This window comes from Loxodonta africana, chromosome 11 (genome assembly GCF_030014295.1).
Source record: "Loxodonta africana isolate mLoxAfr1 chromosome 11, mLoxAfr1.hap2, whole genome shotgun sequence".
NCBI lineage: Eukaryota > Metazoa > Chordata > Mammalia > Proboscidea > Elephantidae > Loxodonta > Loxodonta africana.
Genome location: NC_087352.1, coordinates 75643891 through 75660158, shown reverse-complemented (window position 1 = coordinate 75660158; position 16268 = coordinate 75643891). Strand labels below are relative to the sequence as shown.

The 16268-nt window shown below is 42.2% G+C and overlaps 1 protein-coding gene across 1 annotated transcript in view; it reads right to left on the bottom strand.

Moving 5' to 3' along the window:
- The window catches only part of KLHL14 (kelch like family member 14), a 109693-nt gene extending 99625 nt beyond the window's left edge, over positions 1 to 10068 (bottom strand). The window contains exon 1 of the mRNA XM_023543900.2: positions 9091 to 10068. Coding sequence (XP_023399668.1) covers positions 9091 to 10031 — 941 coding nt within the window. The 5' untranslated portion in view covers positions 10032 to 10068. The remainder of the gene's footprint in view (positions 1 to 9090) is intronic.
- Positions 10069 to 16268: the final 6200 nt, after the last annotated feature.

The following is a 16268-nucleotide window of genomic DNA, read 5'->3' as shown; positions in this document are numbered from 1 at the left end:
TCTCTTCTTTCTCCTCCCCTCCATTTCATTGGCCTCGCCTGTCTTCAGAGACACCTGAAGGCACATAAGGCAGGGAAGTGAAACTGACTGTAATTCTCCAGTTCACTTCTCTGCAGCCTCCAGTGAGCCAGTCTCCATACGGTGGCCCAGCTGAGCTCAGGGGAAGTTGAGTCCCTGCGCAGGTGCAAGTTACCCACCCACACGCAGGCGCAGTGGGAGCAGAGAAGCCAGACTTGTGAGAGAGGCTTGGGAGCCTAGCAGGGCTGAGCTTGAGGCTATGAGATGAAAAAGAAGAGGGACTCTCCAGTATGAAAGTCACATATGAAAGACTTTTATACCTAAAAAGGCCATCATTTTCCCTCTGAAGAATTAAATATAAACTGCTAAAAGCAGTCAGAAATTCTTATTTCCCACTTTCTTCTGATGCCCTTGGCTTCACCTTCGGGTACCTTCAACTTCACTCTCTGTTTCTGTGATATTAGATATCAGAGATCACAGAAATCATAAATATGTTCCAGGTTTGTCTCATTAGGCAAGAATATATCTAGGTAAAATTTGCTTAATTTATCTTTTAACATTAAGAATAAGTGAATTTTAAATAGCATTTTATGTTTGTGTAGTTTTTTTTTTTAATATCTCAACTGATCTGTACAAAAACGCTGGGAAGTTGTTAGAATTATAATTATTAACGTATTTTACTGATGTGGGGCTCAGCTAAAGTGGACCTAGGACAGACATTTAGGTCTATGTTTCGAAGGCAGCATTTTTTCCACTATAGTATTGCTATCTCCTCTCAGTTCGGTTAGAAACATGCTGATTTTTCCATTACTGAATTCATCCATATAGTGGGTGTATTAACAGGGCTATGACTTTCTCTGTAATTTGGAGGACCCCTCATCTCAAGACACACACCCCTTCTTTTAGTTCCTGGGAGGTGCCAAGCTCTTTTCTGTCACTCAGCCTGTGCCAATTACATATCCTCCCTCCCCACCACCAAACCTATTACCCTCGATCTCATCTTTCAAGGCTCATCTTAAACCTTTTCTGTAGGAAAAGCCTTTGACCACTCAGACGAGGTTACATCATTCTGTTAAATGGTCTCCCACCTAATCCAGGGCATGTGCTACCAGTATGACTGATTTGTGTAATTATTTACGAAGTCAGGAATGTGTCTGTCTTGTTCTAGACCTCAGAACTTAGCACAGGGCTTGACTGTATATGTTCAGTACAAATTCTGGGGATATTCTTCAGCAGAACCTTTTGTTATTGGTGAGCTGCAACACATCGCCTCTAGTTCCCACTGTGCATGTGGGACCATCATGGGCACCAGTTCAGAAAAGCTGCCTGAAGTTGTGAAGGCCCCCTTGCTTCTCAGGTCTGCTGCCAGCTCAAATTACACTGGTGGTGAAGATGATTTTGCAAATAAGAAGTTATATTTTTGTCTCCTTTTGGCATAACAGGCTGGCCCCTTTGGACTCTTGACACTTCTGTAATTACCGCATTACCTAGCACAAGGACAGTTTTTTTTTTTTTAAATATCTTGATTAACTCAGATCATAAATATATAAATATTGAACTGAATAGGAGGATAGGGGGGTAAATTGACCTCTTTTTCTTGTGGAACTTTTTTTTTTTCTTTCTTTTGAGGACTGTTTTTCTTTTTAAAGAAATTCTGTGTGTAACTTTGTGATTATATAAGGGTGGGTATGTAGTAATTTAAGTATTTCATGATTTGTGTGTTTGTTTGTCCCATAAACGTTGAACACCTGCTCTCCAAACTCTAGAATGTCTCACCTATCGTTTTCTATTGCTAGTTCCTTTTCTTTTTCCTTTTTCAGGTCTTATAGTTTATCTCTGTATACTTTTTTTGATTCCCCATATCTCCTTGTAATTTTTATTACTGTTTGTTTTTCTTCCTTTTCATTTCCCTCTGATTTTCTTTCTCTTTTTTCCTCTTATGTTGAATATTCACTATTTTCATTTCTCCACAATTGCAAGCTTTCCCTCTACCTTTCTGCTTTACTTCTAATGGCACAAATAACCCTATTTCCACTGACATTATTTCTAAGTAGATAAGCCTCGCTAGTATTTACTGCAAAAATGGACATACTCACTGTAGTATCCATGTTACAACTGATAGTTCTTACCCTGGTTGATGCATCTTCTTGACCATAGCAAAATAATGTTTTTTGTTTGTTTTTGTTTTTGAAGGTAATCATTAATAGCTAACACATCACAGTTATCTTAGAAGTTAATGGAAAGGACATGGAAATGAATATACTGTGTTTTCCGAAATCCTAAATGAATGACATAAGGCATAAACCTTGGTAGCACAATGATTGTTAAAATGATTCCCTTGACGTGAAATTGATTAGAATACATTTCCAATTAAAATAATCTTATTTGTGTTATTAAAATAATAATTTTTTTATAATTATGGATTCTAACTGCTGTTTTTATCAGCAGAAAGTATCACAAACATTATCAGCTTTCTGTTGTCCTCATGGAAACAAAACTGATACCACACTAGTTCCCCATTGCACAGAAATCCAGAAAAAACAATTCTTGGCTTGAATTCAAGCTTCAAGGTATGTTTTGTTTGTTTTATTTTTGTAATTATTTTTCATAGTTAAAGTGAAAACTCTTATTTTTATTGATTTATTTCTATTTTTAATAAGCCTGTATCACAGTGACAAATCTTAGGAACATCATTATTTAGCCTCATAATCTCAGAACTAATAATTAACTATCATTGACCAATAGGAAAGAATTCTGACTTTCTAAATGCATTCTCCTCACTTGTCTTCATTGGTTGCGTGGCTTGAAGAGTTAGAAAGTAGGAACTTTTAACCACTTCTGTGGAGTCATTAAATCACTACTGATAAAGCAAAGGCAAGCAAGGTGTCCATTTGAGTTTGCTTTTTGTAGAAGCCTTGTCTACAACATACACTCATAATGAGAGGGTATTCTCCAGGTGATTGGAGTCCCCCAGTTCAAGACTATCCACATAATTGGACAAATTATCTTCTCTGAGCCTCTGTTGCCTAATATTTAAAAAGGTTGACAGGGAAAGGATTAGCAACAATGTAAATGGTATGTCTATCCTGCAGTAGGCACTCAATTATAGTTCCTATTATTATTGGCAGAGAATAGTTTTGTGTGTGTATGTGTATAAAATCATCTTTAAAATTATCTGCATTTTTATTTCACATTGACCTTGTCAATTTACACTAAACTGAGCCAAATCCTGTGTCCATCTCGATTCCATTTAAGACCAATACCAGTTCCTATTGAACTAACATTTTTGGATCAAGTTCAGGCACTGAGTTAAGTGCATTGGTTACAAATCTTCACAGAAGTCACTGTTTAGTGGGGGAGATAGGCACATAAGACAAACCTACAATGGGATGAATGCTCCTCCAGAGGTTATTTGCTTTGGAGAAGGCAGGAAGTTTCTGCAGACAAACTCAATTCAGTTGCTTTACTCTGAAGTCAGGAGTCCTGACAACGCGCCCTTTGATTAAAGCACCTGAAGATACAGGATGGCACTTAGAAAAAAAATGATTGTTCACATGTTCACTTATATGTCTAGATTGGTTTGATGGATATGTGCACATTAGTCTCAGAAACAATGTGTTAAATGTCTTTGCCTACTCTGATTTCCTACTGGAAATCACTAAAATACCAGATGAATGAGATTTCCATGTTTTCTGAATAATGACCAACCTCTTTAGAGGGTTCTGCATCCAGTGTGCTTGGAAAAATGAGCACCTCACTCACTGTTATTAATCACCATTTAGCATCCTGGAATTTCTAGTTAAATTCTTAAATTTTATTCTGGAAAGTTGAAATTCTAACATGGCATGGTAGAATTATTTAGACTTGAATTTTCCTAATGGAAGGAAGAAGACTAATGGGCATTCTTTTCACTAGAATAAGGACAACCATTTTTGTCTGTTTTGTTCACTGATACGTCCCAAGTACCTGCAACAGGAGTTGACAAGCTATGGCCTGCAGAACAAATCCAACCTGCCACCTGTTTTTGCACAGCCCGTGAACTAAGAATGGTTTTTACATTTTTAAAAGGGTGAAAAAAAAAATCAGAAGAATAACATTTCATGACATGTGAAAATTATATGAAATCTCAGTGTCCATAAAGGGAGTTTCATTGGTACCCAACATGCCTATTCATTTATATGTTGTTCATGGTGGTGTTTTTGCCCTATAAGGGTAGACTTGAGTAGTTGCAACAGAGACCATGTGGTTCCAAAGCAGAAAATATTTACTATTTGACCTTCTACAGAGGAAAAAAAAAATTGCCTACCCTTGGCCTAGCACGATAACTCCCCTTAGCTTCTTTTAAAGTCAGATACGTTAATATTTAATGCTCACATGTTTATTTTCCATAGGAGAATATTAAGCCTAACATATAATTCCAAGGTCAACCACTAAAATATGGCCTAGCATACAGAGGGCTGTAGAGTAAGAAGCAGCACATTGCAGTGGAGGAGAGAACTTAGATTCAAGAGCCCACTGTCTGAGCTCAGACTTTGGGCCAACCACTTACCAGCTGTGCAACCTTGGGCAAAATGCTTAACTTCCCTGTGCATCAGTTTTTCCATTGAAAACCATCACGTTAATGATGGTACCCTCCACCTAGTGCTGTTTTGAGAATTAAATAAGTTAACGTTGGCTAAGTGCTTAGATCACCTGGTATGTACCACGTATGTATGTATACGGTAGTACTACAACAGTAAACAAGGGAACATATTTTGACCGTATTTTTATGTTAAGAAAATTGAAGTACTTAGAAATTAGTTAAGGTAATGAATTAACCTCAACATATTTATAAATATGAGAAAAATACAAGCATGGATTAAAATTTGAAAATGTCTACTTTCATCAGTAAATCCTCAATGCCAATACAATACATTAATGTCTACTCTAATTGCATTTCGATTGTAGGATATAACAGTTTGGCTCTCATACCTATGACATAATTTTGCAATCAATGGTCTTGTTTCAGATAATAAACAAATTGTATTGTGAATGGTTGAGTAACTTCTGATACTACCTAACTACCTAACAACTTCTAATCTGAGGGTATCAAATTGATATAAAGGGAAGCATCAATTTAGCAAATGCATGGATACAAGATTAGCTTGCTTTGTTAAGGTTGTTATGGAATTCTCAGGAAGAGAAGAAATAAAAATATTGTCCTACATTTAAATAAACGCTAAGAACCAAAGCCAGGGATCAAAACTGTGTCATGTAGGGACGTTAGGACATCTAATGTTTTTTAAATCATTGCCAGGTGATTTTAGCAAATAGGTAATTAGAACCCCTGATGTTCAAGTACATTTTTACATTAATTTACGTGTTCTTCAAATAACCTATGTTTTGTAGAAAGTGAAATCTTGGTAAAGTAGCCTCTTCTATAGAATATAATTTTTGAAAACTACACTGTACACTCCAGTGAGGTACTACGTATGGGGCTATGAGAGCTGGTGGTTAAATGTTTAAAAAGTAATCATTCTTTTCATGAATGCTTCTATATTACATATGCTTTTCTGGGAGAATGTTCAGTGGACTTTCATTATGTGAAATAGTAACACAGATTGGGGACTAGAACAGCGAGTGAAGTGCAACACAAAGACTTTCTTATGTCATAAACTTCATCCATTCAACTTTCAACAGGCATTTATTTAACATTTACATTGTGTGGGGTGCAATGGAAATGTAGAAAAAGAAGTTAATTAAACTAGTCCAATTTGATTCATTTGGGAATAATTACTAAATTATGCATTAAATTAAAAAATGCAAATAAAAGAAAACTTTTTGGGTTACTTAATTCAAACTTAGACTGTAAGTCTTCTGATCTTTACTTTTTAATGTACTAACTACTGCATGTCATGTCACTTTATTAAATTAAATTTTCATGCTTTAGGACCTTTGAACAGTGACCTTTTCAGAAACCTTTTAAAGAACTAAGTTTTGTATTTCTTGCAATAGAACAATAGCAAAACAAACAAAAATCCCCCCAAAATTAAGCCTTCAAGATATTTCAATTTCTGTCTGCTCAGATCCTACAATCCTAAATTATTTATCTACACATTGGAATATAAGGTAACAAATTTCTTATTTTATTTATTATCCTTAATGCTTAGTTTATTAAAATAGAATACGAATCCAAGCACAGATGGCATATTCAGAAAATCTAAGCAACTAGAGTAAAGATTTAAAATTAGAGTATTTATTGTTTTAGACTTTGATAGTTTAGTTTTTCTATACTTAATAAAAAATCAAAAATATTTAATAATCTTTAAAAACACATTGAAAATACTATTCTATCATGTTATACAGATAACCCATATTCTTAAACAAGTAAATTCTCATTCCAACTTATTCTGTTTGTTTGTATTTTATACTTATTCCAACACTCTGGTCAATTTTAATTATTCATTTTGCTCTTTGAATTGGAGAAACTCCTATCTGGAGTATAAGAACTACAGGTGAACAAGAAATAGTAAATATAATGCACTTCCATTTAATAAAAGTGATGTAATCAAAAAATAATTAACACATTTACCCCCTGTTAAAGTACATATAAGGCCAAGAGAACATTTTTATATTATGCTGATGCTATAATAAATGGGCTGATACAATACTATTGATTGCAACTTACAGCATTTTTGTCTACCTTAAAGTTAAGATCTTGTTTATTCTTTCTGTGAATTAAAATTAGTAATGGAATTAGTCGCTAAAAATTAAAATGATATAGTTGCTACTAATGGATTAAGATTTAAATTATATTATTTTCAGATCAACAGTAGGTTTACAGGAACTATTTTCTTTTCTGTTCCTTGCTCTTTTAAAGGAAAATACAATTTCCTTCCTACCGCAGAAGTATCAGATGCTTGCAGCATTCATGACACTTGTAAGCATTCAGTGGTCAGACACCACTACATATCCTTCAAATGATATGGCCCAGTGGAGCTGGAAGGTGTCGTCACACAGCCAGGCAGCCTGGTATCTCAGCCATCCACCAGGACAGAGCCAGCAGGCCCCAGCTGGCGTGCTGAATCCAGACTAAGGTAGGAAATGGATTTTGCATTTTGAAAGTCAACTCTTCTAACATGAATCCTAGGACATATTTATTAGACAGGCGTGCACTGAGTGCTTCAGAAATTATTTACTGGATGAAATTCTTAATGCTTATTATTCAAAATTACTTTTAGAATAAGTTAAATCTTCATTTTCTTATCTCTGTGTTTCTGAATTTACACAAGATCATACTTTTTTTCAAAATATGATTAAGTGTATGTATGGTCAGGCTTATAACTGTGTTGTCTAGATTCTTGAATATGTATGATATATGCCAAATTAAGTACATTTAAAGGTCATTTTGTAATGATAAAAGTTAAAATAAGGCCAGAATATTAATTACTAATGTCCATTGCTGTGGTAACATTTGGCCTTCACACTCAGTTTACCCTTTTGATCTTTAGACAGAGGAAAAACTTACAAAATAAAAATACAGCTCATGTTCTTGGACCCCCTTGGACTCCTGTGTTCACTACTCAAGCATACATGGGTGTGGATTCTGGCTCGTGCTATTGTCTTACTGTCATCTTTTGACACCAGAACTCATTAACGCATCTCCCACAGGTATCAGAAATATCAGCTTACAAGATTTCCAAGTTCAAGGCTTTTTCTGCCTCCAGTGGGCCTCACCTTAACAATAGCCCTGCCTAAACAACTGTTGAGAATCGCTTCCATTTCCTAAAACTTTAGTTACCTAGGTCTGGTTGAAACATCACGACCAAAAAACCCAAAAAACCAAAAACCACACATTTAATTCTGTTTGGCTGCACAGAGTGGATCCCATCCTTTAGACATCATTCTGGATGGGAAAATGCCAAACCATGCCCATGTACTTTTGTCTTATGTAACACTTCGGTAGATTACGCTAGGGGAGCCTGGTATCTGGAATCCTGATGCTTCATCATGAGAAACTGAGAAGATACTGTTTCTTTTTTTTCAGAAAAGAGAAATAAACCCTCTGCTACGATTAATTAAAAAAAAAAAGGTTTTTAAATTGCAACCAATAAAACACGATTGACATTTCCTACAGCCTTTTTATCTCAGTAGCATTTTTAAAAGGCATGATTTTTCTCTCTCCTTGGACATGAAATCCTATTTGCAACACACACAGAGACACATTCTAAATAACAACAACAAACAACTCCCTAACTTCTTTGCTACTCCCGAGCAGGCGCACAAACTTAAGGTGAGCTGAATGACTCTCTTCCCCCACCTCCCAACTGTCAACTGCGCTCCCCTCTGAGGGGGTCACTACTCAAGATTAATTCTGACGCCCTGAAGCCCGTGCTTTTCTCTCCTTTAAAAGTGAAAAGGGAAGGCTTTCTACAAGATTGAAAAGTTTGCCCAGGGATGTGATGTCAGCATTGCCAACAGTGGCCCTGATAGACAAAGCACTTCTGGAGCTCTAACCTCGAAAAGGAGCAGACCCCCCTTTGAAAAAAAAAAAAAAAAACCCAGAAAACCAAAAAACAAAAGCAACAACAACAAAACGAGAAGGAGAAAGACCATGAAAGCTCTCCTCTCTGAGCATCTCTGGCTTCTGCTCGCTCAAGGCAGGAGAGCGGAAGGGATGGGGTGGGAACTTCTCATGACAGAATGCTTTTCCTTAAGCAACCTGTCTTGAGATTTGGAGGAAGGGCTGGTTTAGAGACGCTTCCAAAGGCTCGACTTCTAACTGTCCCGGCCTCTGGCCCCACTTGCCTGTCAATTTCAGCCTGGGTCCCCAGTTCCATCGTTTCCCTCTCTGGGGGTATTGAGAACCTGGAATTTCCAGCTCTCCGGGGGTACCGTTAGGCCAGCTCTCTACTGACCTTTCAGAAACCCTGAAATCAACTTTCCCCACACAGTCTGAATTGTTTGTTTGCGTTTCCAGCCTGCCGAAGTCTTCCTGCCAAGCCCACCCCTCTTCCCGCTCCTCTCTGCCCCCTCCCTCCCTCCGGCCTCTCGGACTCCCCCACCCCCGCCCTCTTCTTTGTTGTCTCCTACCTGCTGGCCAGGCTCTGCCTGCAGTGCTGCCTGAAGGGCATCAGGTGGTAGTTCATGGCGTCCAGCAGCAGCTTCTGGCAGACCGGGTCGGTGCGCATGAAATCCACTGACTGGACCCGCTCCACCAGCTCTGGGGCCGGGATGAGTGCGAAACGGAGGCGCTTCATGAGGTCAGGCGCGTACTGCATGCGGGTCTCGCGGTCGTGCTCCAGCCACAGCACGGACATTTGGAAGAGCGCCAGCTCCGACTCCACCGGGGGCGGCAGCGAGTCCAACAGGGCGCGCATCTCTTCGAAGTTGAGCAGCAGCACATCCTCCACCAGGTACTTGTTGGCCAGCTTCTTGGTCTCCTCCAGGCCGTGCAGCGCGGCGATCTTGCACACCTGCTTGTAGTTCTGCACCGAGATCTGGTCGTTGAGGAACTGCACGCAAAGCTTGGTGACCTGGGGGATGTGCAGAATCTTGCTGACCGACAGCACCTCCTCCACCGTGTCTAGGGAGAGGGTCACGTTGGCAGTGTAGAGGTACTCGAGCACCAGGCGCAGCCCGATGGACGAGCAACCCTGCAGCACCAGGTTGTTGATGGCCCGGGGACTGGTCAGCAGCTTGTCGTCGGGGGAGGAGGAAGGAGTCCCGGGATCTTCCTGAGGCGGCGGCTGCTGCTGTGGCGGCTGCTGCTGCGGCTGCTGCTGGTCCTTGGGGGCCCCCAGGCCGTCCTGGCCGCCGACCCCTCCCCCGAGAGGAGGGTGGCTGGAGAAGAGCGATCGGAAGTACTGCGAACAGGAGGCCAGCACGGCCTTGTGGCAGTGGAACTGCTGGCCCTGGGCCGTCAGGGTCACGTCGCAAAACAGCTGCTTCCTCCACAGCAGGTTGAGGCCGTGCAGCAGGTTGTCGCTGTGGCTGGGGTCGAAGGTGGAGGTCCTGTCCCCGGATCTGGACATGGCGAGCTGACTCGTTGTACCTGGCTTTAAACCCTCCTCCAACCTGGCAGACAGGGGTGGGGGATGGGAGGGAGGGGAGAGGGTGGTGGAGGGGGTGGGGTGTGGTCGGGGTGGGGAAGGGTGTGGAGGGGAGGGCGAAGAACAACAATCAGTGCTCAGCTGGGCTCCAGCCTAGCGCACCTCCGGACCCCGACCCTAGGAGGAAGGTCTGCAGGCGCTGGATCTTTGAGCGCCACCAGAAGGGCCCTGTCTGGGGTCCGGGCGCCCGCTCTCCTCCCTGCTGCTCCTTTCACCACCCCTCACACACTTCGTCCCCCACTTTCCTAAAGCCACCGGGGCTCGGCTCTTGGCAGCGACAGCGGTGGCAGCAGCGACGGCAAAGTGGCGGCTGAGGCCAAGACACCTCGTGGGCTTGTGTCCATGCCGGGCCGGATGGAGGGAAAGGCCGGGGAGTGGGGAGCCTGGGGTGCCCCGAGAGTGCAGAGGCGACCGACGGCGGAGGTTCCAGGTCAACTTGTGCCCGAAGCTTTGCTTCTCGCAGTTGGCCCAGTTTGGGGGAGGGGTGTAGGAAAGGGGGCCCGACAAATGTGCGGGCGGGCGCTTCTCAGCCTTCCAAAAGCTGGGAAACCCTTCGATTATCCGTGCTGCCCCGAGAAACTCCTAGGCTAATAGTCTGAGGGAGGAGATAAAGCCCTTTCTTCTCCCGGGAAAGTGCAGCGGAGCGCGGTGAGGACCAGCTCAGTGGACTCGGCAGAGGCGGGAGCTGTCCTTATCAATTCTAGCTCATTTCCCTCACCCTGGCCCTGCCCGCTTCCCTGCTTCACAAACTGTTGGCTTCCCCGTCACCACTCAGTTTTGTTAATTTTCCAGAGACGCCTTTCAACCTGGCAGGAGAATCCCTCTAGCCACCCCCCCCACGCCCCTGCCTCCCGCCCCCCGCATTTCTGAGAACCGAAGTTCAGACATCTATCTCCCCTTCCACGGCGGGGCGGCACCGAGGGAGACGCGAGAGAGGCGGGGGGCGGGAGTGGGGCTACTGGGGTGGATTTAGAGCAAGAGCCAGGAGGCCGGGAGGGATTGGTGTGGCCGAATCTTCCTCCCAGGCACCAGGCGCAGTCACTTTAACTCCAGTAACTATGAGAAGTTCAAGTTAGAAGGCAGGTGTTGGGGGAGGGTATGGGACTGTCCAATTGGGGGTGGGGGGGTGGCGGGAATCCAGCCAGGGGCTTCTGCGTTCCACCCAGCCTCATCGCCATCCGCCGCAGCTTCCTTCTAAGCCCCTGGGTACAGCCCCCTGAGGACCCCACTCGGGCACCTCCACTTCGCGGGCCTTGGAACTACTTCTGTAAAAAGTCTGAGCCGCCCGTATCTAAGCTGAGAAGGACGGGGTGGGGGAGGCGAAGCAAGATCGATACATCAGGTCCTTAACCTGTAATTGCACCTTCCAGGGCTAAGTAGCAAGGGACCCTCTGCCCACATTCCGCCCGCCCGCCCGCCCGCCCGCGCGCCGGCCGGGGAGAACTGCTGCCGCCGCCGCCTGGCTCTCAGGATCCCGCCGGACCTGCCCCTTCCACTGCGGCTCCTTCTGTCCTGCCTGGCGCCAGTCCTGGATCGCCGGCGTCCTATTTATACCGGACTCGGCTCCTCTGGACTCACTTTACCATCCCGTTCCAGGTGGACCCTAGCCTCTCTCGTGCTCCCTCCCCGGCAGTCTGCCCCCCCACGCCCCCAAAGCTCTGGCTTTGCTGAAACATCTGAGTCTCTCCCTTTCAGTGGACCCGGTCATACCTCTCTCTCGCTCTCCCCGCTTCGTTGTCTCCCCGCCCCCCCGCCCCCATCTTATCCTGTTCCCCTCCCTTCTTGTTCTCTTCCTTCGCCTTTCCCCCTCATCTGCTTATTTCTTGCCATAGGAGTTTTATTCTTGATAAGCGTTTGCCACACAACTACCCCCCCCACCCCTCTGAAAGACTCCCTCCCGGTCCCTTCCCCCGACAACAACCCAAAAAGGCAGAACAAATACACACAAGGCAGACACAAGGCCAGAAACTTACCTGCTCTCAACCAGCTGCAAAGTCAAGGCTCACTTAAGCTCCCCCCCAAAAATCAATTGTCCTTCCTTTTTAAAGGTTTGGTCTCTCCTTGGGAGGGGGGGAACACCTTCTGGTTCCCAACTCCAGGCAGTCACTCTTTACAATTTATTTTGTCGTACATCATTTGATCACCATGAATTAGCAACAGCAAGAAAATGTAGGAGAGGAAGAAAAGAGAGAAAGAGAGAGGGAGAGAGAGAGGGAGAAAGAGAGAGGGAGCAGAGCTTTCTGCAAGAGAAGAAGAAGAAAAAATGTACGTGTGACAAATTATGCTACCAAGAAACAACACATCATTATCCTTGGGCCTGGGGCTCAGTGAGTCGTAACGAGAGTAATAGGAAATCCACGGTTGGGGAGAGAAACGGTCGTGCTTGGCCAGTAGAGAGAGACCATACAGGGGGATGGATGCTGGAGAGACTCGCAAAATTATGGCTCAAGGCTATTGTAAAAATTGTCGAGCGTAAATGACTGCGATTTCAAACATCTTTGGAAGAAAGAAGGGGAAAAAGCGAGCCCCCCCTTCCTCCCTCTCCCTCTCTCTCCCTCTCTCTTCTCTCTCTCTATAAAGAACCGTCAAGTTTTAGTGCGCATTGCTAATTAGTCAATTTCTCTCTGCCTTCACAGGCTGGCGACTTCGCTGCTGAGCTGAAACTGCTAATTTCTGTGACCAGCTTTTTTCTTAGCTGTGATCTGGATGAATGAGTAGCTGTCTCACAGAGATGACAAAAATAAACTCTAATCCCCCCCAAAATTTCCACTACATCTTTCTCATGCATAGATTTATGATCTTCAAGCGCTCTGTGCAATATGCAAACTTTTTTTTGTGTCTGTATATATGCTGTTGTTTCCAGATTTCACTACATCCGTAGGCTGCTTCTCCACACCCCCCCCCACCATGAAATGCAAACTCATCTGATTCCAAAGTGTGCCAAGATGCCACTTTTTATCCTGTCTTGATATTTGGGGTTTGGGTCTGACTTGGAGAACGCTAGCCCTTGCCTAAGAGATGAGAGGCTGAGTATACAAACTGGGGGTAGGGGAAGTAAAGCTGGTAGACAGAATCTGGGGGCAGCCCTTCACTTTACATTTCTTTCTCTGCACTTTTCAAGCTTTATGATCTTATTTGAAAATATATTTTCTCTATCATTTTGTCTGGTGAAACAACAATCTCCGAACTTCTCTGTCAGCTCTTCAACAGATAAAGGTTCAGAAGTCATATATTTTTTTTTATTGGGAGATTAGCATATTGTCAGATATGTCTTTCAATCAGGAGTCAGAATCCAAGCACTAGGAAACTCAGCTGCAATTTAACAAATGTAGCCTTTCACCTTTGAGGCTCATTTGATATATAAGGGCAATCACACAGAGCTCACATTTTTGACCCTTGCTTTGCATGCAAAAGGAACCCCAGCACGCTTCTGGAATTTTAGCTGTACCAGAGATCCACGTGCATTTGGAGGAGGTAGTGTTCTCCAGACTTGTCTCATGATGCATGGTGCCCTTACACTTATAGCCCTGCCTTTCCATTGTCAGTGGGGTTGGAGGTGTCCAAGAAAAAACAGAAAAAAAAAAAAAAAAACCAGAAAAAGGGAAGGCATGTCCTTGAATACAGTGAACATGAATGAAAGCCAGACATCAGTTACATTGTTTGCTATCAAGTCTGGGAGTATGATTCATTCGAATTTTTTTTTTTTTTCTGATTAGTATACTTATTAAGACTCACATCAGGGCTCCCCTCAGAGTCTGTCCTCTTTTACCTTCCTCTTTGATTTCTGAGAGATGGAAAGACACCTGCTTAAGGGAGGGGGAGAAACTGAAAATTCTGAGGTTCAGAGATTGGGAATTCCCCATTTAGAATGATAAACAGTAGCATTAGATATTTACTCTTAAAAAAATGAAGAAGGATCAAATGGAAGCATTTATCCCTCACATAGGTCCCTCTCCACCCAGCTCCTTAGCTGAGAGTTTAAGACTTCTTTATTCAGGTCTTGCTGAGATGTTTCATTTTCATAGTTTTATTCATAATAGAAAAGCCCAAATACAGGGGGACAAATAATAGAACATGATTTTTCTGTAAGGTAGGGGAAAGAAAGAGAATAGATTGTTCGAATCTTCTGACCCTCGTCTTTGCTTGGATTTTATTTTTGTTTTTTTGAAATTTCTCTTGTTCAGGTCCTGAATAGGAAGACAGTGTGACTCTACGAAGGCACCCTTTTTCAGTTGCCTCATTAGCAGTTAAGCTATGGAGTACTTGGGGTGACACCAACTTACATACCTCCCAAGTACAATTTTTATAGTACACTTTTAATGTTGATCTTGACATTGATCAGCATTGATTGTTGATCTTTTTATTGTTCCAATTAAGTGGTTGGAACTAAATAAACCCAAAGGTGAATAGTATAGTATTGGTTACTTAAAATTATTGCCATTTTCCCATTTTATCATCAAGAAATTTTAGTTATGTTTCGTAGGCTTCAAAATGTCTTAGTTTCAATTTTTTTTTATCAATAGGATATATTGGCCAGAATTATTATAATCTTTATTGCTTCCAAACAATATAAAAGCCACATTTCAAATTTTTAAACTACCTGTCATTTTAATACTTATTTAACAACTACAGTGGAAAGGGAGAGGGGAGGAGATAGGATTCTAAAACAGCTCTTGAAGCAAATAAGGCTGATTTCTTCTGGGTTTTAAACATACATGATTTGGTAATATTTAAAATTTCAGAGAAAAAATGGCAATTATGGTCATTTGGTAGGTCATTTTTTGAAAACAAATATTTATCATAAAAATCCCTTCATAATCAGTGTGTGGACTAGCATATATATCACATAAACCTCACACTTCCAATGTCTTGCTCTGACTTTGACTGAAATTATTGTAGAACTCACAAATGCTAAGATGCTATTCCCAATAAATCCGGTTATGAAAGATTCAATTTGCAGCAATCAGATGCCAGCTAGTAAGCGATTGTAAGTATTTGAATTTTATCCTACTTCACTGTTCAACGTACAGAAATTGCTTCTGTGTGTTTGATCTGTCCTGCTGAGCACTATCAGCAGCTTGCATCTCTGCCACTATTGTTTTTAAAATGGCAGAAAGAACGTGACTAGTCAAGAGCACTCAGCAGGATGAATTTCACGTGGTATAAGACAAGCCAGAATTCTCTTAAAAAAAAAAAATATATATATGTAATCATGTTGTCATCTAATTCAGTCTTCATACATTGACAGAATTACCAAAATTATTCCTCAGTGAAACTGCGCTTAAGCTGTGTACAGTGGAAACGTTCTGAAACTATTGCCACTGCAGGTCCTCTGATGAATAGAGTCAGGCTTCAAGGTGGCAGAGACGCAGGCATCCCCGTGGCTCAGGGTGTACTGCTGTTCAGGACCACCTCAAAGGATTGGATGAAATGAAGATTATCTTCAGAGCAGTTCTAGAAGTGCTTTGTTGCCTAACACGAAGGGGCAGCTGCACAGAAACTTTATTTTCCTAATGCTTTTGACATTTCTGTTTAAGATATATGCGTTATCTCCAAATTATATAAACATCAGAACCTGGCCTCTCCTGTGTTACTTTTTGTTACTTTTATGAGGCCTGACCTTTAAGAGTGCCACCATTGTGGGATGGATGGATAAAGAGAGACATTACTCCATTTTACAGATGGAATAAAATTGAGCTAAGAAGGACTATTAAAGCCAGGTAGTGGCAGAAACCAGACAAAACTCATAAGCTTCCAGTCTTTTTATTTTAAATATTGGGTAAACGTGGCCAGAGATATCAGAGAGCCTTCAGCATCTAGAAGCTTACTGACAAGCAAAAAAGTCTGAAATTAACAGTGAAAGACAAAAAATGGTGCTATTGGCTAAAATTTCAGTAAAAAGCCAATGGTTTACTGTTGCCCCAGGGTCAAGTCCACCTCCTTGGCCAGCACTTCAGGTCCCCAGGATCTAGTTCTCTGAGCAGTCTCCTCTAGTAATCTTTCTCTGGCCAGTTCTAACTTTCCTGCTATAGCACCTATGCTTAGGTTTTGTCCTCATGAGAGGCCTTGCTTCTCTACGTATAGAAATCCCACCTCTCTAAAGATTAAACTCAGATTTCCTTCCATTATTAAACTTTTCCTGTCAACCACAAGCAGAAT